Genomic DNA, 22,974 nt, shown 5'->3' on the forward strand with positions numbered 1-22,974 from the left:
ATTAATATTATTTTATATTTTCTATATACAAGGTATTTTTATCATCTATACATTGTCTAATATTAAAAAGGGTTATTTTAAAAGAACAAGACTTGGTGATTTTAAATTTTAATCTGAATATCTGTTTGTTATGGGGCTTCCATTTTAAATTACAGTTGAGTTGAAATACTTCTCAAGCAAAACACATCTCACCACTTGTATGTAATACCAATGCAATCAATTAATTTGACCTGAATATATCCAGTTCATTTTTTTTCTTTTAGGTGGTTAGCTTAAAATTTTTGCTTACTTTACCACAATATTTCCTAAGCTTCGGGCCTTCAGTTTTTGCATGTTGTCATCCAAAATCATAACTAAAAGAAAAATATGAACACAAATCTGAACACAATTGTAAACACAAAGACTAACCCCCCCAATCATCAAATATCTCCCACATTTTCTAAATTCAATTCTAAAGTTGTATTCCTGCTAGAACATGAAGACATAAAGTTAGATAAACTGCTTTCTAAAATATAAAAGGTCATGCATTTGACATGTAGCAAGGTAGTAAATTTCCTCAGAACATTCCTAAAATAAACATATATCTTTAAAAGCCCACAGAATTACATTTTATGGTTTTGTCCATGTAAGAATATTAACCATATGTCTATCTTTTATAAATTAAGTACAATTTAAAAGTACAGCCAAACATATGGACAATAAAAACAAAGACAGCATATTCATTTGTGAGATGTAAATTAGGTCAATTTATGTTTCCAAATATTATTCTAATATTTTCTGGGATGTCCTGACAAAATATGGAAAGTGTTTAGTAGCAAACCTAGTGCCCACCTTATAGTATATTAAACAAAAAATGAATTATAATCATCTAGATTCTTTGTGTAGACCCTTTATGTGTCTCTCTTCACTTAGGTCATTCTTAAGCAGCTAAGAGAAGACACTGGCCCAAGATTAAAACAATCACCTAGATTTTTTCATAAAGAAAGACTTCCTTTCCTAAAGCAGCTTTCTCTTTTACCATCATTCTGTGTATTTCATTATGCTTTCAAAGTTCCATATAGACATAAAACAAACCAAAAATATATCAGTCATAAAGTGGCCGGCTCCTCAACTACAGTTGTTTAATCTTTCCTCTGGAAACCAGTGGTTTCCAGACAATGAGGAGTTTCTGTATTAAAGTGAGACATCAAAGCTTAACTCTTCCTTACAACTGAGTATAAAAGTGGAACAGATATACTAAGGGAAAAATGTCTTTAACATGTGCCACAGTTGGCAGCCCCTACAAAATGTCTCAACACAAAGCCAGTTTTCTGATCAAATGGGGAGGATGATGACTATTCGGGTGAGGGATATGGGCTCATTCTCTCATGGCAGGAGAAGTCTAGGCTTCACAGAATTATAAAACTGATATGCACCTGCAATGAAATGTCCAACATGACTGTCTATACATTAGCTGAACAAGGACAACTGCAGACATGCTAAAGTGGATGGGAAAAGTCAGGAGGCTTCAATGCTATGTATAGACAAGTAAGCAAACTGGGCGTAGGGGAAATGATCTCCCCCAGAGAAAAATCAGATTAATTGGTTATCCAATGTCAAATGGCTAGCCCTGAAAATATACATACTGTAACATGTCTTACTTAGGGTTTCTATTGCAGTGATGAAACACCAGGCTCAAAAAGCAACTTGGAGAAGAAAGGGTTTATTTTGCTCACAGTTTCCGTAACCCTTTAGTAAAAAATCAGTGACAGCAGACACTCAGGCAAGTTAGGAACCTGAATGCCAGAGCTGATGACATAGAAGCCATGGGAGTGGGGGGGGGGGGGGAGCTGCTTACTGGCTTGTTCCCCTGGCTTGCTCAGCCTGCTGTATATATATGTATAATGTTTTAATTTAAATTTGAAACAAGCTTGTTTTACATGTCAATCCCAGCTCCTGCACCCTCCCATCCTCCCCTGTTCCCCCCACCAACCCCCATCCCCAGGGAGAGTGAGGCCTTCTATGAGGAGGCTTGAAAGTCTGTTTTAGAGAACTCAGGACCATCAGTCCAGGGATAGCACCACCCACCATGAGCTAGGCCCTCCCCCATTGATCACTACTTAAGAAAATGCCCTACAGCTGAATCTTGTGAAGACATTTCTTCAATTGAGACTCCTTCCTCTCTGATGACTCTAGCTTGTGTAAAATTGACATGAAACTAGCCAGTACATCACATTAAGCAGAATGTCCCTGAAAACTAGCTTTTCCTTATCAATGTACTAGACGAAATTGTGTGACCTTGTGTACATTATGTATCTAAAACTTTATATATTAAGTGTACACACACACACACACACACACACACACACACACACACACACACATATATATATATATATATATATATATATATATATATAATATAACTTTTATGCCTCATTTCTCTGGGTTTTTTTTTACAATGAATGTCTGAATCTGTTGAAAGACCTAAAAAGTAATGTTAATGATGGACTAACCTAGAAACCAATATCTGTTCCTTGGAATTTGCTAGCTTCCTCTCACAAGGCCCTGAGATAAGAAGAATTCACACTGCCCCTCATTTCCTGTGAGTCAACAGGTGGTAAATAGGGTCAAGAGATAGCTGTAACTCTGGTTTGCCCAGACTAGATTAATTGGCACACCTGAAGCCCTAAGGTCTGCTGACCCTAATAGCAGACCATCCGGCCTCCAAGGGTCACGTACTCAATGGACAGAGGGTCCCACCCCCTCCCTAAGCTTGTGGGGTTGCCTTTAAAAACACCTGGGCCCAGGGGAGGGGGCTTCTCCCTAGCCTGCGTGCTGGAGGAGCCCGTTTGCGCAAACGTTTCCTGTTCATTAAAGCCTCTTGCGTTTTGCAGCAACTGGACTGGACATTGAGTTCTTGGGGTATCAACCGAACCTGGAAGACTCCTCATTCTGAGGGTCTTACATTGTGTCAATTTGGTTTCCCTGGCTTCTCTGAAATGTTTGTGGCACTAACAGCTGAGATTTCATTCCATACTTTGTGTTGTGGTACCTGTATAAGTCCCTGGTTCTATAATACCACAATTCACCAGACCTATAATGCCATACAATCATAGGCGATTAGAAATAAGAAAACTGAATATTGAAGAGTTAAAATTTTTGCAACTAAGGAGGGGAGTCCCATTGAAATTATTTGGCTATAATGGCCAATATATATATATATATATATATAAATCAAATATTGGGAGGATATAGTATTGTTATATGAATTGGGTAGTGAAGAAACTTTTATTTAAAATTATTTACTCTGCATTTACTTTTTAGCCAACAAGATTCAAGAACCTTTACAACATTCTTCAAAAGCATTATGAAAGAAGCTATCGATTGTTTTGTTAATGAAGCAAGGAAACAAAGGAAAGCACAGATTTGTATGTTCTTGAAAACTAAAGGGCTGCATTATTGTAGAAATGATGGACAGTCTCTATGTGTGCTTCATGTTATTATTCTCTAAGTATTTACAAAACTGTAGACTAAATATGCATCATCAAAAAATGAAATGATACATGTAAGCACTGGGAACTTCACATGTCATAATTTCAAATCCCATAACCTTAAAAGACTTCAAGTGACATTTTATTGAGTTTTTAGTCATTCAAAAGAAGACATCAGAAGAACATAGCACCATTTTTATGGCAAAAACTGAAACATCCGTTTCTAATGTATGACATTCTTAAAAACGAGTATTTTATATATATATATATATATATATATATATATATATATATATATATATGGTACAAGAAAATACCAAAGTCATTAACAATGTACATTTCAAATTTCTGGTATCACGACTTACCATTGAACCCCGGAACACATTTTCCTGCCTGCCCTGGTGGAGGTGTTTTAGAGTTGCCCAGTCCAATACAGGATGCTGTTATTGGAGATCCAGTCTCTGGAAGGGAGCAGGAAGGGTGGAAAACACAGCTTATCACTTATGTCTTCATCATTGAGTTAAGTTACTTTAGTACTTGTGCACAGTTTCTTTAGTCCTGGACCCAGGTTGGATGGCCCCATAATTTCATCTCATAAGGAGTAGAGTCAACTCTAGCTGCCTCCTACTATTTAAGATACTTAGCTTTATGGTCAGTGCTGCAGATCTGCAACTTGAATTCAGAACCACCCTCGATGTTTAACAGACACTCTTACATCACAATAAAAAGCAGACAAATGCCTCTTGAAAGTTTTTGCAGCATTGGCTAAAAGGCAAAAGAGCACTAGAGAAGCTATCCCTTCTGGAGTCATCTAAAGTTATTACGTTGTTCAATATACAGGTTATTTGTGTGCTTTATTACTGGTACTTTTAGCTTGTTGTCTCGAGAGCTTGCACCTTGACCTGGTTTTACCAGTGTTTTGTAAAAGGGTTCCCAAGCTGTTGTTCATGGACCTACCACACAGCTACAAACACAGAAAATTCTGTGCACCCTTTGCTATCCACCCAGTCCCATAGGCTTACAATCAGCTTGCATAGATTAAATGTTAAGTCTGTTGTCCCTAAACCATCTGCAAGAATAACCACAGCTCACACTTTTAACCATAAATTGTGAAGTTAAATATATTTTGGAGAAAACTATTTGTAGCATAAACATTTAGAGTCTCTGGTAAAATGTTATTTTAAGGTGTGTTATTTTTGTTTATGCTCTGGAATGATGCAAAGATGTGTTTGATTAAATAAAATTCACCTGTGGTCAGGAGACTGGGTCAGCAACTAGCTGACTGAACGTTGTAGGGAGCAGCCAGGTGCAGAAAGGTTTACAAGGAGGGGCTGGAAAAACCAAGAGGAATTTTTGGGAGATGTGAAGAGGTGAGCTAGGTGAGCCTCACTGAGAAGCAAGATTCTGCCTCAATCTTTGAATCTTCGATTTTTTACTGGGATAGAGATTTAAGTTATGTTTCCTTAGTAGTTTTGAAAGAGTAGGTGCCTGAGGGAACAGAATTCTCTCAGGCTTTGGCTCTTGTGGTTTAGTTTCTGCTGGTAGCTGTGGAGTTGCAGTTGATGAATAGGATGGCTTTAGTTTAAAGGGAGAAACAATTTAAAAAAAAAAAGCTAGAGTCAATAGGGTCTTTAATGTCAATGCAGGGACAGGATAAGAAAATAATGGTAGCGAAAGGGTGACACCTCTGGGATTCTTGTTGCACATCTCAACACCACACACACACACACACACACACACACACACACACACAGGATTAGCTGCAAAGACAACCCTTTCCAAAGCAGTAAGAGAACAGGAGCAACATTGATACAAGTATTCTGAATAGACATCAGCTCAGCAGTAATTACCAAGCATCTGTGTCATTTGAGGATGGAAAAGATTCACAGCTGTTCTCTACCGTCCAGAGAGAGGTTTACAATTTCACACGTTAGCAATAATGCCTCATGTGACATCAACACGAGATGTAATTTTGAACACTAGGGAATAGGTCCTAAGTCACAGTCTAAAGAAGTGGTTCTCAACACGTGGGTCACAATTCCACTGTGTGTGTAGGGGGCGGGCATCATATGACCTTTACGTAGGAGTCACCTAAGACCATCGAAAACACAGATATTTACATTATGATTCATAGTAGTAGTAAAAATTGCAGTTACGAGGTAGCATTGAAAATAATTTTATGGCTGGCAGTCACCACAACATGAGGAATTGTATTAAAGGGTCCCAGCATTCGGAAGGTTGGGAACCACTTGTCTAAAGTTTAAGAAAATAAGCATGTGCCCCTGGTATAGATAATCAGTAACAATAACTGGATTTTTCTGCGGCTTAAGAGAGAATTCACAGATATTTTTGCATCCTATCTAATCTCATTTTTTCCCATAAAGTGGCATTTTGTATCTATGAGATACTCGTATTGTTTCTATTTCTTTCCCCTACCTTATACTCAGTTCAAAGAAAGAGATGTATGTGGTTGGAAGACCTACAGTGTTTTCTTCTTCATAGTTCTGAAAGCATATTCTCCTCAACTACCCTCCAAAACTGATGTGAGAGGTAATGAGAGATAATGACAAGAGGAACCCAGGATGCAGAAGTTCATTGCTGTACACAAACACAATCTAATGAGACACTGGGACATATTAAGAAAGGGGACAAACTTTCCTGGGCACTTGTATCCCTACCAGTGCTTCAGCTGCTTCAGTCAAATCTAATTGAAAAGTATTTGCTATCCAGTTTTTAACAAGATTCTCACTCTAATCAAATGGAGTTCAAACTCTGTACAGGTTTTAGCAACGTAGACCTGTGTATCTTGTTAAGAGACACTTGCAGAATCCAAAAAGAACCAGTAGTCTCTGGTGTCTACCAGAGTCTATTACTTGCCTCCTAAAATACTTACAAACAAACCTCATAACAAATAACAAAACAACAAAACTGTAATTGGTCCCATCACAATATAAACTGGTCCGGAACTCTGTATGTTCATGTACAATAGGCTAGCCTAGAATTCACAGAGATCCAACTGTGTCTGCCTGCTGAGTCCTGTGCATTAAAGGCATGGAGCAAGAAGCCAGACTCGTGGATCCTTATAAGTGCTGTCAACACTGTTCTTCCCACTTCACATAGAAAAGGGGTTTTAAAGATGATGGAAAAAAACTTTCCTTAAACAAAAATGCTGGAAAGCATGAGCAAGAAATCGTCATCACCCTGCACTGCATGGGAAGGTAACATACACACTTCCTGAAATGCTTATGTTATTTTCTATTTACAGTCGTTCAACCTTTCAGCTGTCTTTGTTAATATTATTTTAATTATTAAATGGCTACAGAGAGCAAGTTTCTATATAACTCATTTTACTCAGAATGGCAAAAAAGATAACTCATAAGTCACTTAAATTAGATAAGTTTATACTTCAAATACCTATTTAGCTGAATTTTATATTCATTTGGAGTATTAGTGAATGAACTACTGATAATGAAAGCATGCAATATGAACCAGTAAAGGGCAGTGATTAGGAAGATCAGGGTACTAAGGATACTTAGATAGGAGCAAGGGGGTATGAAAATAGATGCTATTCTCTAATAGTTTTCTGTCTTTGCAACTGGGAATATATTGAGATGCAACAACTTATCCTTATGCCACACCATGAAGTCCACAGGTATCCATCTATCCACACACACAGTCCTGAAGAACACACTGTTGATCAAGCTGGCCCAATGCAAAGCAAATTTCTAGCTAGAGAAAGCCCTACCTCCCGCCCTCTAGGATCCAATCCTTAAGGGCAATCCCACAGCTCCTCTTTGGGGATCTTCTAAAAGCATCTGTTTCCTGTTACAGAAGCTATAATTAGCTGACTAGCTATTATCTGGGGAGCCAGGAAATCCAGATGTGATATTCTGATTAGGATATAGAAGATATTAAATAAACCAGAACATCATTTTTGAGCAAGAGACTTGGAAACAATGTTTGAGGTAAGCTCTGTGAAGATATGGAACCTTAGAAATAAAATGCTCTACAAATTACTAGATTAATTTCTGTTCAAACAGAGAGCAGAAGGCAAGAGACTCAAGAACTTGAGGAATATCAATTGGCATTTTCCTCTCATACTGCATTACATGTTAGTCAAGGAATGTCATTTACTGCCTTACACTATTTTATCATGCTGTGACTTATTACTACTTAGAATTCTGGTGAGGAAACAAGGTGAGATATAATAGATATAATTATAAATTGTTATATACAGAATCAACTACTCTTTATTTATATAATTCCACTTAGTCATACTATAAGATTGCAAAAGAAACAGTGCTCTTGGACATTGTAAATTCTGAGACAGTTAAAAGACATGTCACTGAAAATGTAAATAACCTGTCCTGGTTCACATAGTCATTTCAGAAGGTACTATGAATGTTGTAGGCAAACTTGTTAACTTCTGAGATACTCACAAAGAATCCATAGGACAAGCAGTAAAGAGAAATTGCCCAGATGGCTTCAGCACAGAAAGAAATGTCTTTGAAACAGTGAACCACATTTTCTCCTATTTACAAATGGAAATTGTGGTGGTAAAAATTACCTAGAACTAATGTTTATTTAGCAATTATTATTTGATAGGGATAGTTCTTAGAACTAGATGTACAATAATAAAATGACATAAATCTTTCATCAACCACAATGGACAATAACATAAAATACAATATATGGCATATTAAAGAATGATAAATGCTCAGGGAAAAAGCAAACTGTTCATGAAATACCATGGAGGGTGTTTAGCATTACACAAACTAAATATAAAAATGACCTTCCTGAAAAGATGATACTTGACTAGAAACCAAAAAGGAGTAAGAGTATAAGGCACACAGATAAAGGGAAAATTTAGTAGGCAGGGACTTCAAGAACCCTGGGGTGAATTTATTCCTACAGTGTTGGAGAACAATTGGCCAACCAATGACACCGAGCTGAAAGGCTGAGGAAAGGATTCACAGGAAACAAAGTCAGAGAGATCATGAGCAGGAGAATTAAATAACCTAATTATGGAATCTGAACAAACTTTAATGAATCATAACATGGAATATTTTAATATGTGTATAGTATTCTAGATGAAGAAGAAAGAAAATGCAGAAGCAGACAGAAAGTATGTTAGAATATCTGGCTGGTAGGTTTTTGATAGCTTCTTGAAAATCCAGAGTTGGTTATAGAAGAATGCATAAGATTGGCAAAAGAACCAGTACTTTTGGGACATGGGTCACAAGGGTAGATGGTGCATACAAGCCAAAGATAACAAGTTTTATGTGAGTGTATGTATACATTTCTAAATTTCTGGTACTAGCAATATATCTCAGTAAGTATCAAAGCATGTAATCAGGCCCAACCACCAGCTTCACACACACACACACACACACATACACACACACACACACACACACACACACACGTACACATTTATTCCAGGGATATATATACAAAGAATTATGTCAGTTCATAGATACTTAATGACAAGTATATTTCAACAATATTGTTTACATCAGACTATAGAAGATATCAAGTATGAATCATATTATATTAAAAAAATAATACAAAGCCATTCAAAGGTCAGAGATGAATATCTTCCAAAAAGAGAATGATTTTTTATCAAGTAAGATTTACAAGAAAGTTACTAAATGTACAATGTGATGCATTTTACCTAAATATTATACATTTGGCAACATGGATATGTTATATTTGCACAAATCTTGGCAAAACACACATCAAAATATTAAGAGATCTTATTTTGGGGCTGGTTTTTAAATACTTAATGACGAAAAGTTCAGAGCAGTACACCAACTGTTTGAAAGGTACCTACCGTAATGAGAAAATTGAATCAAATTCTTCCATACTTCTCCTATCAATCAGCAACCACCTTTCATTAACTTGGAGTCATTTCGATTACTTTGATCAAGAATGGAGGGATTTTATGTAAGTTTATGAGGACTTTTGTCCCTAAGCCACACGGGCCAGTAACTTGTATCCACCAAGCTAAAAATATCATGAACATATATCAGAGTCCTTGATGAATGCAATCCTCCAGTTATCATCGTATGTGGTGGAAGCCATAGCAGGTCCCCCAGAAAGCATATAGTATGAGAACTACATAAGATATATTTTAACTAGTATATGGAACCCCGGACCCATGAAACCATGAGATATGGCCTTTTTTATTAAGTCATTAGTTATGGTTGCAGCTTTTATGTAACTGCACATAAAAGTGCAACACATCATTGAAAAATATTACAAAAGCCTTTTGACTGAGTAAAACATATAATAAGACAAAGCAAAATCTTTCATACTGAAGTTGGACATGGACACCCGACAGGAGAAAAAGAGTCCCAAGAATGGGCAAAAGAGTCAGGAGTCCCATACTAAGGTAATAGTTACAGTATCTATCCAGAGGACCTGTATTATAATCTTTTGGAAAAAAAATAAAAGCTGTATAAGTTAGATGGTGCAATTACATGCCAAACAGAAATAGCAGTATGTATGAAAGTTCTAAGATGAGCCCATCAGGAAATTCAGTTGTTTAGCAGAGTGCACATCCAGGGAAAAGAAGTAGATTAAAGGAGAAGATAAAAGGCAGATTGAGAGAAGAAAATTACAAAGGACTTCCCATACCAAGTTTAGAAAACTGGACATCTGTCCATGGACAGTAGGATCCTCAGAGATTAGTGAGGCCAATCATTGCTAAATTGCCTTGTAAAACCATGTCTTCACTTGCAAACTAAACCACTAAATTAATAATCCCAGTACTCTGCAATATGTCAGGCACAGAGTAAGATGAGACCAACTTACGTTACATTCAGAATCAAAAGGCCATACTAATTGCTGCCATTAAAAAGAGCAAGAAGAGATGTCTGTTCAACTTCAAGGATTTGTTTCACAAAATCAGCAATCAGTAGTAAATGTAAGTGACAGTCAAGAGAACGGCAAGATGGCAAGAAGGCAAGTCCAATTTTGTGTCCCTGGTGTATCAGGAAAACTACTATTCTGCCCCTACAGTGGCTCTGGGGACACTGTATTAGGAAATGTGGATCGAGAACTTGGTAGTTGGGTGTTCAAAGCTGACATTCTGGGGATAAATCAATTCAGCAGGCTGGCTACTGCTGAGTCATATTAATCATAGCATCATGGTGGGCAAAGAGGCAATTTGTAAAGAAATTGTTCTCTCTACTTGTGAATCTTTACAGTGAGCTATAAATAACTTGAGTTGTGGGAGCAAATAGAAAGCAGAAACAGCGAGCTGGACACTAGTGAAAAAAATCAATTTAATCTCTGTGTTCAAGAGACTGTGGAATGACAGCTTGCAATACTTTCATCAAAACAATCTAACTTTTGTATAGGATGCAGAACATTCATCAGAGGTGTGGGACTGGTCCTCTTGGTACACTGTGGTTGACTCAGTGAACAATACAATATGCAATCAGCAGCTCAATTAGATAAGAAACGCTGAATTAATGAAGGCCTGAAATACAGTACAGGAAGAAAGCATCCCAGACTACAGAGAACAGTGAGCGCTCTAGTTCAAATCATACTGACCTTACACGATTAGATTCTGTACAGTTAAATGCTTACATTCTAAATTTTCATGATTTGAAGTATCTACAGTCCAGAGTGTTAAAGAGGGCCTTTTCTTTCATGTAGGATTATTCAGGGAAAAAATAAAACAGGATATATCAATAAGACATATTGTATGTGGACTAACAGAGCTCTTACATTCTTTGTTCTTGAATCTGGAGTACCTTACAGCTATAAAAGGTTATTCACAGCAAGCAAAGAAAAGGGAAACATTCTTTATTGCCTTTTGATAATAAACTGGGAATTGTTACAGTTTCTAGACATAATCAATTTCATTAAAGCTTTCTAGGGAGGCCAATGGGAAACAGTTGTGCAGAAGACGATCAAGGACTTGTCTGTTGCTCCAGAATAAGAGGCTGAGACTGGGATTTCAATGCTGTCCTATTAGGATTCAACATTGTCTTCTGCTGCACACCTTGCCTTTCCAGAGAGCATTTTTATCTGCTGTTCTCTAAATGAAGAATGACAGTAAAGGGGACCTGGGGTGATTCTGTTGGGCTACTGTGCTAAAACAAAGGGTTGTGTGACACTGGAGAAAAGACATTTCCAGATCAAGATTTCTCGGGATTTAAACACCTTTGTTCTCATGAAAATCTTTATAAACTCAACATAATATTAATCTCTGTAGGCTTTGGTTATAATGGATACTTGCTAAAGGCAGGAAAATTAGCATACATGATATTTTAAAGTCCAGGCTAGGAGCAGTATTGATCAGTTTCCTAATGTTCAATCTCTTTCCGTTAATTATCACTAATAATGGCACAAATAGCGATTTCCAAGAAATAATTATACCTCTCAAAAATAATCCCTGTAACTATTCTTTTTTTGAAAAATCATAATGTCTTATTTACACTAAAATGTTATAAACATAAAAATGTGCAATTCGGTTTGGGAATTCGTTTTCAGGTGGATTGACAACTGGAAAATAGTTGCCTTCAACACAAGATTTTATCAAGCATGTCTTACATTTCACAAAAGATTATTCTTTCCATAAACAAAATTCACATAACTTGCCTCTAAGCTCCTGTGTTTCAAATCATCAATGATAATCACCTGAACTAATAAGCAAATGAAGACTGCTCTAAACGAGAGGAAAATCTCGTTACCCGGCAACAGTGATGATCAAGATTTTGTCTCTCCCTTACCAGATGGATACTGTCACAGTTGTTCTAGCTGCACAATACTGAAGTTCATCAGCTTCTGCTTTCCCCAACCAAAATGTATCATGCTATAATATCTAAACGATCTTTTCTTTGAAGGAAAAGCGAGATGAGTCTATTTTGAACATGAAACTGAAAAACAAAGTTGTATCAGCCAATAGGAATTCATTCAGATTTTCCCAAGGCTTTTGGCATTCTTAACATTTGAAAATGCAACAGAGAATATTTTTTCCAGTTCCTGGGCAATGGCAATATTGGGCCAGTCCAATCCAGCTTTTCAGTTACACACCGTGCACTTGCCTGTTCATCCATTGCTCTCGAATTTACAGGCATAAACCCTGAAGAAACTTTCACATTAGCATAAATTGGATATTAGTAAGAATAGAGCAAAACCCAGACACAGGAAGTAACAAAGTGTTAATGAAACATATTTTGATAGCAACCCTCATTATTTAGTTATACTTTACGCAATGATCTATGGTTACCAAAACATGCACTAGTGGCAATTGATATTCAATATCCAGAAAATAGGTTTGTAAAAGAAGTCTGCAAGGTACAGTCACCAAAATTATACTTTACTCATCAGTGAGTCTGTTCACTGGGGCCTCTTAAGCTTTAAATCTGAAAAGGTATTGTGCAGTAAAGTTATAAGACCTCTTGGTGGCTCAAGCTACATACACACACAAGTATGTTTAAAGTCAAAGAAAGCCATCCACGTAGAGTGGAGGGATATGAGGAATAAGAGGAGATGTAACACTTTCAAAGCAGAACTCTAGCAATGAAGGGCATTTCTTCTAATAGACTAAACTTAAAATAATAGACTAGCATGTTCAGACATAGCATCTTATAATACAGGGGCAACAAAAGAGAAGGATAATTCAGAAATAATGCAAGTGGACTGTACATTGATGCATTATGGATCAAACCCTCAAATATTACCTAAGCAATTCAATGTACATAAGAGAAATAAGAGCGTGCAAGAGTGTGTCTGGAACATTTCCCATGGAGACATTTGTTTAGCATGCTTGTTAACAAACTACAAATAATGACTCTCTTCCATGGGTTTGCTTCTTCTAAGAAAATTACATTGATTTTTTTTTTTTAAGTTAAAAAACATTCCTGATCTAATGAGTCTTCCGTATATATTTTTAAGACTATAGTGTGATTTGGAAAGCCTGAACAACTGTCCTAGTTGGAATATGTATTGTGGTAGTCTGTTCTCAGGACAAAACCCCATGAGCAAGACAACATGAGGGAAAGCATTAGATTAGGCTTACAGTTTCCAGCGTTTGGAGACCATGATGGCAGCGTGAAGGGATGGTATGGTGCCAGGGACCTCTGAGAGCTCACATTTCAAAACCACGAGTAGGAGGCTGAGGGGGCATACTGGAAATTGTGCAAGTCTCCTGAGACCTCTAAGTCACAGTGACACATCTCCTATCACAAGGCGATACATCCTATTCATTCCATCTCTACCATCTGTGGACCAGGCATCCAAATATATGATTCCTTGGAGCCATTTTCATTCAAATCACTGTAGTACTGAACTGGGCAAAATGCATTTGTCATTTTAGTTATTTTTTAATATGCTTTGAAAAGCATGCTCTCAGTGTATGGGTACAATGTAGAGAAATGGTCTTAATTTACGGGTTGGCATGTCCCTAGTTTGCTGCAGCATTTTGACCTCTAGTTTAATAAAATCCAGAGTGATCAAGTTTGCTTTCAAAGGAGGAATATTTAGACTGTATAAAAACTGTAGTTACTTTAGAACTTCAACTGCAATTTAAACTGAAGCTGTTCAATCAAATAGGGTGAAAAATACTCTAATTATTCAAGTATAAGAACTCAACAAACGTGGCTCTAGGCACATAGAGTAAAATCAATAATTTCAATTACTACCCATGTCTTTCAGGTGACTATATTTTCTCACTAAAATTATTTCTTAGGATTTTTCAAATGCTAGGAGGAATTTTATGTGATGGAAACAAATGAATTAAATAATAAAATCATCTAGTAAATCTCAAGGCAGTGGTGATGAGCTTATTTTGGTCTGTCATAACTCCTTAGACATAAAAAAGATAAAAGCATTTTTCTTATAAACATTGTATCTCCTGATGGGAACAGCACAAATGTTATCCATACAATTAGAAAGACTCAAAATTGCTGATCAAAACCCTTCACTAAGATGCCCTTTTCAAAGTTATTGTAGAGCTTGACTGTTACAAGCTTGTGGTCATTGGTTCCTTTTTTATATTTAGTTTATGTTTTGCATCCTACTCCATGCAACCTGAGTTACAAGAGGCACCGTACAGGTGGTAGAATTGAACATGCACCCTCTGCGACCTCAGTGAGACCTCTGAATCACTGAGCAATCTCTCCAGCCCAGTGGCCAATGGTTTTAATATAACAACCAAAGGAGCCAAAAAGCCAAAAATAAGAACCAGAGATGTTTGTTGCATTCATTTCTCAAGCAATATCACGTTTTATAACAAGTGGGAAACGAAGATAGAAGAGAAAGGGGAAAGCGAATCTTCGAAATCAAAAGGTTCTACTCTAACTTAAAGAGTTAGTCTGAAGTGTAAGGGAAATTTTGTTAGGCCATTTATTCTTAAGAACTTCCTTAACTCATTTTGAATCATTTTGAATCATAAAAGGTGATTCTTTCAAAGAACATCATTTACTACATCGACAGCCCTTATTGTGAATACTGTTTCCTCTCTGATTTCTGAGAAAGCTCCTTTCTCTACAAAAAAAAAAAAAAAAAAAAAAAAAAACCCCAAAAAACAAAAAAAACCTACCTGTAACAATACAACCTTTTTATCCGGAGATTATACACTTGAGGGTAATGAATTTCAGAACCCTTCATTGTACGTGAAATGCTGTATATTAGAGAAATAGTTATCTGTTCTTTTAAACTTGTGCTTATACACCTGTCTCCATATTTCTATGATGAAAATGAAAACTCCTGCTGTTTTCAATCATCTTACAGATAAGTTACAGTGAAGATAAAACATGTCAGTGAATGACAATTCAGTTTTTATTGAAAGTAAGGAGCTCAACCTTTCTAGACTTAGTAAAACTGATTCTCCATGATAACATTAAATGCTCACATTGTTGTAATTAAAAGCAGGAGCTTGATGCTTCAGTGGTCACAAGCAGCAGAAAGCCTCCATCAGAGTACTTCTGGGAGGGGAGGAGGGAGAGTTCCATTCTTACATACTCCAAGATTAGCCTCCAATGTGGAATCGTAGTTATTTAATCAAACACTAAAGAATATTGACATTAATCGATCAGAAAAGAACATTCATAACAAAGGTTTGTTGTTGCTAACACAAACTGTTATCAAGTGGCAACAGATAATATTGCAGAGATTAGAGATGACTCAGTTGTTAAGAGTTCTGCCTGCTCCTCTGGAGATCTGAGTTTAGTTCCCAGCACCCAAGTCAGGGGGCTTAGAACCACCTGGACCTCCAGTTCCAAAGGGTCAGGAGCCCTCTTCTGGACAAGGCAGGCATGTGTGCATGCGCGCGTGCACACACACACTGCATGCATCCCACAAACACACAAATATAACAGCAAATCATTTTTAAAATCATAGTTATATACATTGACTACAGCTGAAATCACAGAACCCAGTGGATTTTACTCATCAATTTAAGTAGCTTGGCAGTCCTTACTAATTTCAAATTACACAGATTTCCCTAACAATTCATTTACACACGTATGTTAATACGGTCAAAGATCAAATTCATTACTCTTTCACACACATATTTAGACGGAAGGCTCATAAGTATATAAAATATCAATTTTTAAGTTCATAGTAAAAGAACACTTGAGATTTACAACAAAGAAAGTCACTTTTTGGTCAAAGCTTAATCTCCTTAGGAATATTATCTGGATATTTTGACCCTCTGATTAGTGGAACGTAAGAATATTTATCAATGTGCTAAAAATATCAAGGCCTTTTTATCTCACTAAATTAATAATCACCCATTCATTTGTCTTTTTCTCCTCTGGGTTTCATATTTATTTAACACACCTTAGGAAGATAACTGTAAGGTGCTAAAGAGATGGTTCTTGCTTCTATTGTAGAGGACCAAGGTTGGGTCCCCACAACCCACATATTGTATCCTATAACTCCTTGTAAACTGTTTAGTAGCTGCCAAATGTGTCCACAACCTTCAAATACGTACACACATGACTAAAAATAAAATAAATATTTTAAAAGAATGAGAACTTAGAGCTGGAAAATCCAGTTGCTTTATACACTTATCGCAATATACAGTTTTGAAAAATCAAAGAACAATTTCCTATGCGAATAAAGGTCTACCTATGCATCTACTGAGAACCATGAGGCTGCCCTGGCCTAGTTTCCTTGAGCTGCATGCATCATGGGTTTTTTCAGGTTAGAGCCCATGATCCTGTCCTGGGGCACTGTTTGCCTTCCAGTTACCGAGAACCTGAGGCTCTCTCTGAGGCGGTGAAGCATTCAAGCCACTTTGTGTTTCTCCATATGTTTTCTTAGAGAACAAGGAGGCACAGGAGCTTAACAGGACAATTGGTCTTAGACATTAATGGTGTGTACCCTGTACCACTTACAAACATCATTGTATCCTAGCAACTACTACCATATTGCTCCTGAAAAATCACTACTATATTCTGTTTCTGATAAGGGTGTTAAAAGTCTGATTGCTCCCGATAAAACTGTCACAGCCTCACACTGGTTGTGGCCAGTGCAACCCAAGCCTGGTTTGATTTCTCGCTGGCCACATCAGGTAACCTTGGCCCAATAGGAAAGTGCTGTCACTTACATGTATCCATCTAACTATCAGTTGACACCTGCATCATCTAGCATTCAACTCTATTCTGGAAAATGTTTTTCTTCATTCTTGCATTTGGTTTTTGCTGTGAAAAAAAAATGAAGAATTTTCCAAATTTCAGGCAATCTTTCTTGTGTTCTTAACTATGTGCCTATACCTTGCTTTAAGCTAATATATCGTGAAACAAAGTGATATCACATAGAAGTATGTAGTTAGTGCTTTTAGAAATATGTATTCTTTATAGGCCTCGTTGAGTTTTTTCATATTTCTGAAAGCAATATGTATATTTATATTTTTTTTTCCAGGCAAGGAAATTTAAAAGTTCACTGTATCTTCCAGTAATGTCCAAGAAAACAACGTTAAAAGGATGATAGGGAACACTCAATACTATCAACACTCTTTCTTGTTTTTAGTGTATTTAAGTATATAATATTATTATAATACTATATATTACTCCAAGTGAGGTCCTGTCTTTTGAGTTCTTGAGTATTTAAAAATCTGCCCACGGGTAGCCAATTTTCCCTTACTAAATAAACCTACAAAAAACAGAAATCCCATTGTTTCCTTTTATGTAGGAAGTAGGTCCTCTCCTCTGACCAGCTACTTAGATTATACATTACAAAGATGTATAGAAAACATGTTTTTCAAAAAAAAAAAAAAAAACTTTCAAGAAGACAATATAAGATAATGTATACAAATGAAAAATATCTAAACTATTAAATATTAGACTTAAGATTTAATTTTCTACTTGAGCTCCTATGAGGAGTGTCAACATTTTAACATAATGCTATCTAAAAATGTGCATGGCTACAAGCACAGCAACCCTAGGAATGTATAGCCAAGGACATGTGAGGGTGGAAGTGATTAGAAATGTTCATATCTGTTTAAATTATTTTAAAGGGCACTACTAAGTTTCACCATGAAACTTTGAAAATTGTATGCAGATTTGATAGTCTATCCTAGGTACTAAGAAAATTGAAATGTTAGGGGCATTGGCCCATGGCTTGTTCTAATTTGCTCTACTGAGTGGAACTAACATTTGGAGGATACTAGCCTACCTCATGGCTCACAACTACTTTTAAGGGTTGGATAAAAATATATGCAAACCATGAAGAGGAGATGTGATTCCAGCTCCCTGACTCACTCTCATATATATGCAAGTTATCCATATAAAAAAAGAAAGGATGGAGTAAGGTTTTTATTTTTCTTGTTTTCTTTTTCCAATACCTATATTTTATCTACCCAATATGAAATGCTGTTCCCAATGACCACTTGTTTTAAGGAAAAGATAAAATAACCAAACATGTAAATGAATGGTATCCATATAATATTATTGTCTGGAAGAAAAATTAATGTATCTAATATGCAAGAAATAGAGAGAGGTAGATTTTTATGAGACAAAGATGACAGAGTCTCCTATAACAGGAACAATGCTTTAACAAACACAAGGGGAGCAGTGTGTGGAGTGAATGAGGTGAGGGCAGGTCAAAGCAGGGCTGATGCTGCCTCTGCTGTCAAAACGCAAAAGCCATGGGGATGCTGATAATCTGAGGAAGGACAATCTGAGATTTGGGAACTCACTGCATGAAAGAAACAATGCTGAGTTGGTAAAATTGGCCTTAGTGGTGTCTGTCAATGGCTAAGGGAATGGTCACGTCCATGTGACTGACATTCAAGTGCTTATTTCTACTAAAACCAGAACTGTGGATCCTGATTGGCATGACTAACAGCCTCCTCTAGTCCACTGAGGGCTCCGAAGCATTTCAGCAGCTTTTTGGAAAGGTTTAGGGAGCAGTTACCTGTTTGCCACCAGTGGTCTAGAACAGGGACTCTGAAGACCTTTTTGGACCACTCCAGGGTCTCCACATCACACCTTTCCCCCGCCACAAACAGTGTCTTGAACCTGAATATGAGAGAGACAATGAGTTCAAAATATCCCCTTGAAAGTTAAATCAAACAATTTAGTTTATGTTTAAAAAAAAATATGTTGGACTCTAACCATTGCGGTTACATCAGTAAAACTGGTCTTTTAGAAGAGTACCATACAGTAGGACAGTAAAGTAAATTACTTGGGTGTATTCAAATGTAACCACGTGTAACTCACAGCATTGAGGTACTTCAAAAGCAGAGCCCAGAACTACAGATAGATGCTCACTTTGAGAAGGGCAATTGGGTTGACTTTATAATATACCTGTCACATTCCTCTAATGATCAAACATGAAAAGCCTTTCCCCCTTGACATTAGCCCCACTAATTTTAACTCCTAATTTCCTTCTTTTATTCTTATGAAGTATGTGCCAGAAATATGCTCACAAATACCCACGAAGACAGCAAATTTGATCACATATAATGAGTTCCTTCAGGAGAAATTACTATGACCTCAAGAACATATTTTCTCTATTGTGAGAAATACACAGGGAAAAAATCTCTAACGAAGAAGTATTATTGTAGCCTTTGGGGTCAAACAGACTACTATCACAAGGAATCTGGGCTATTGGAGGGTGACAGAGAATTAACATCACTGACAGAGCAACCTGTGCCCTAGAGTAGAAAGAACAAAAGAGAGAAATGGACCTAGCCTGACCCTGTTAGTGATTCATTGAAAGGAAGGCTGTTTTTCTTTCATGGCCATTGCTTTCATGGCTTGTCTGTCAGAAGGAAGAATGTGTGGATGAGCAATCAATTCATTATCATCAAAGGAAAAATATTCAACAAACAAAGAACCTGCCTGCTCATCTTGAACAATGCAGTCTGCTACTGACAGTACCTTACTGCTGTCTGCATTGATCAAACAGTTCCTTTAGCCTGTCTCTGTGATTGAGGAACACTTTGTTCCTATTTGCAACACACACACACACACACACACACACACAGAGAGAGAGAGAGAGAGAGAGAGAGAGAGAGAGAGAGAGAGAATAATTCCTATGTTGTATATTTTAATAACAACGTGTCCTAGAAAAAAAGAACATGAATATATATCTCTCTACAGGCATATCTTGAAGATTTTATTCCCACCATTCAGAATGTGACTATATATGGAGATTGGACCTTTAATAATCACTAATATAAGTGGTTTAGATGCTTTTCCCACAAGACAACCCGAAGGGCAAAAGTTTAAAATTGGCCAAAACATAATGATCTAATAAAGACACAAAAACTAGAACAATAATACACTACAAATACGTATGAATTTGCACAACTTTTGGAAATTATTTGCCTGTACTCTGCATTACATGCTAATACCATAGGTAATACCATGCACATGGCTAATACCATAGGTATGCACAATATTTAAATACGCATATAAACAAGATATCAATTGCATTTTGGAAAAGGCTCAAAATTATTCAGGTACTGCTGGACTACTGCATAGTGTAATGCTTCATGCAGAGAACTTGGAAGGTTTGGAGAGGTCCAGTTCAGGAGATTTAAATACAAGGTAGAAATTTACAGTCAGAGAGGACTAATTCAGTCCTCTAATTCAGTGGTAGACACTAAGAACATAATAAAGTCTTGAAAATGAAGAAACCAATAACAATATGTTAATTAGCTAAATTTAGTAATCTAATTATATATATTTCAAAGTTAACCAAGTAAACAAAAATGACAAAAAGCATGCATCTGTAAAATAGGTATAATAAACTGGCTCATTTGAGGAACTGTGGATGCCATAGATCTGAAATCTCTTTCCTCCTCCGAATACTTGGGAGTTTTCCAGTGATTTCATTAAATAAATGATCTCCCTCTTCTTTCTTTTGTGCCCACTGAGTCTCATAATGTAAATGTCTGTTTGCTCCGTGGTGTCCTCCATGCCTCTCTGCTAACCTTACTCTTCTTGTTCCGTGTTTTCTTTTTAGTCCCCAAGTCACTACAGAAGACACAGCTTCTATTGCAAGTTCTCTTCTTCTCCTTCTAATTTACGGTTGAAACTCTCAATTGTATATTCTATCTAATTGAGTGCATTATTCAGCCTCAAGAACTGTTTCTCTGTTGTGAAATCTACCTTCCCATTACATGTCTTAGGCCATGAACTATTTCCTACTTTTATTGAACTGTCTATTCATTTTCTTTTTTTGTTGAGTTTATACTAAGGGAATCATTTTAAACTCCCTTTGTAGCACTTCATGAACTTCTGTTTCTTTGAGGTCAGCTGCTGTCGAATCTTATATTTTGTTGGTGCTGCCATATCTCTGATTTTCATGTTCTTTCGGTCTGCTCGTTACAACTGTGTTTAAGACTACAGTCACTTGGGGCTGGAGAGATGGCTCAGAGGTCAAGAGCTCTCCTAGAGGTCTTGAGTTCAATTCCCAGCAACCACATGGTACCTCACAACCATCTGTAATGAGATCTGGTGCCCTCTTCTGGCCTGAGGGACACATGCAGGCAGAACACTGTATGCATAATAAATAAATCTTAAAAAAATAAAAAAGACTGCAGTCACTTTGCACAAACAGTGCAGGGGGGCTTCCAGAGAGAATTCTCCTCAGAGGGGCCTAGCAAGCTGATGCTGGTCAGTTGGTTACAATAATGTTAGTAACAGTTGTGGATGTGTTGATGATTTCAGCTGCAGCAGTTTGTAGCGGGAATGTTGGCTGAATAGGTAATGAGGTCTCTTGTTGCTTTGTTGATGAGTCTGACTTGGCTTACAAATTCTTCCTATGAAGATGCTACTGTTAAACAAGATAATATGTATGTCTTGTACAGTGTGTTCCATCATTAATAAGAATATTGTGAAGATTGGGGTTGCTTATAGATGAAAGTATTCTAAGCATTTAACATTCCTAAATATCAACTCAAAACAGATAAATGTGCTACCATGGATACCTTGGTTCCTAAAGACAGAGGGGGATGAAAAGGATAAAGATTTTTGTCATTGGGCCTATGATACACTCTACTATTCCATGAGTAGTTAATCATTTGAGAAGAGTGATAATTTTAGTAATCATTGTTGTGTGGAAGACAACATTTAAAAATCCATGTGTAAGTAGGAACACATGGGCGGGGGAAGACATTTTAGCACACTGACAAATAAATCCCATGCTCTACACTTGTGCCATTAAAGTATATTTATGTCGGTGAATAAACACTTACTAAACTAACTTAATGTTTTCTCACATCCTCTAGAATTGAAGTAAAATATGGATACTATATAACGGAGTATATATTTTTTGCCAAAATCTACTTTCTCTCTTCTGCACTGAACTAGGGACAACTGAAGTATGAGAAAGAAGTCACAAAAGGAAGATGAATAGAATGTTGTAGTGTGAGGGTCATATTATGCACACTTCTAAAAACAAAACTGCAGTATTTACATTACCTATGGAATTTTAATAAATCTAGATCTATTGCCTCCTAATATGAATGTATGTTAAATATGAATAAACAAAGCTAAAGATCCTCTCCAAGCAGAACCCAAACCATCTTGTTTATCTCAGCAGCTGACTGTCTGATACCTTTTTTTTTTTTTTTTTTTTTTTACTTCCGGCCACAGAAACAAAATTCAAGCATCATGGCATTTGACATTCAAACTCTCTTAATGCAAGTTCCCCTTTTACTTGAAGAAAAATAAAAATATCTTCTTTTAGCTTATGACAGCAATAACCTATATCAGAGAGTTCAGCAAGAACTAGCACTGGAAATGGCCTTGAGGGTATAAATTGTTATAATTACTTCAGAAGATACATGTCATTATGCTAAAGAATCAACAAAATAATGCAAAAATATCTAAGGTATCCACAGCATGTTGTTCCAAAGCAAAATAGAATAATTGCTGTCATTACAAACAAATGAAATCTGGACAATATTCACATTATTTCTGTGTATATGTAGCCAGGTAAAATTTCCCTCCATTTAAGGCATGCTTATATTAATATTTCCAGAAGACAGAAAAGTAGTATAGTAACATGCATCTGAAGTAATAAT

At 36.6% G+C, this 22,974-nt stretch overlaps 1 protein-coding gene across 1 annotated transcript in view; it reads right to left on the reverse strand.

The window, feature by feature from the left end:
- The window catches only part of Acss3 (acyl-CoA synthetase short chain family member 3), a 162,832-nt gene that overhangs the window by 35,901 nt on the left and 103,957 nt on the right, over nt 1-22,974 (reverse strand). The window contains exons 9-11 of the mRNA XM_051206396.1: nt 18,852-18,955; nt 3,839-3,934; nt 290-353 (exon numbers count right to left, since the gene is read on the reverse strand). Of these exons, the coding sequence (XP_051062353.1) occupies nt 290-353; nt 3,839-3,934; nt 18,852-18,955 (264 nt within the window). The remainder of the gene's footprint in view (nt 1-289; nt 354-3,838; nt 3,935-18,851; nt 18,956-22,974) is intronic.

The sequence above is a fragment of the Phodopus roborovskii genome, unplaced genomic scaffold (assembly GCF_943737965.1).
Source record: "Phodopus roborovskii unplaced genomic scaffold, PHOROB, whole genome shotgun sequence".
Taxonomy (NCBI): Eukaryota; Metazoa; Chordata; class Mammalia; order Rodentia; family Cricetidae; genus Phodopus; species Phodopus roborovskii.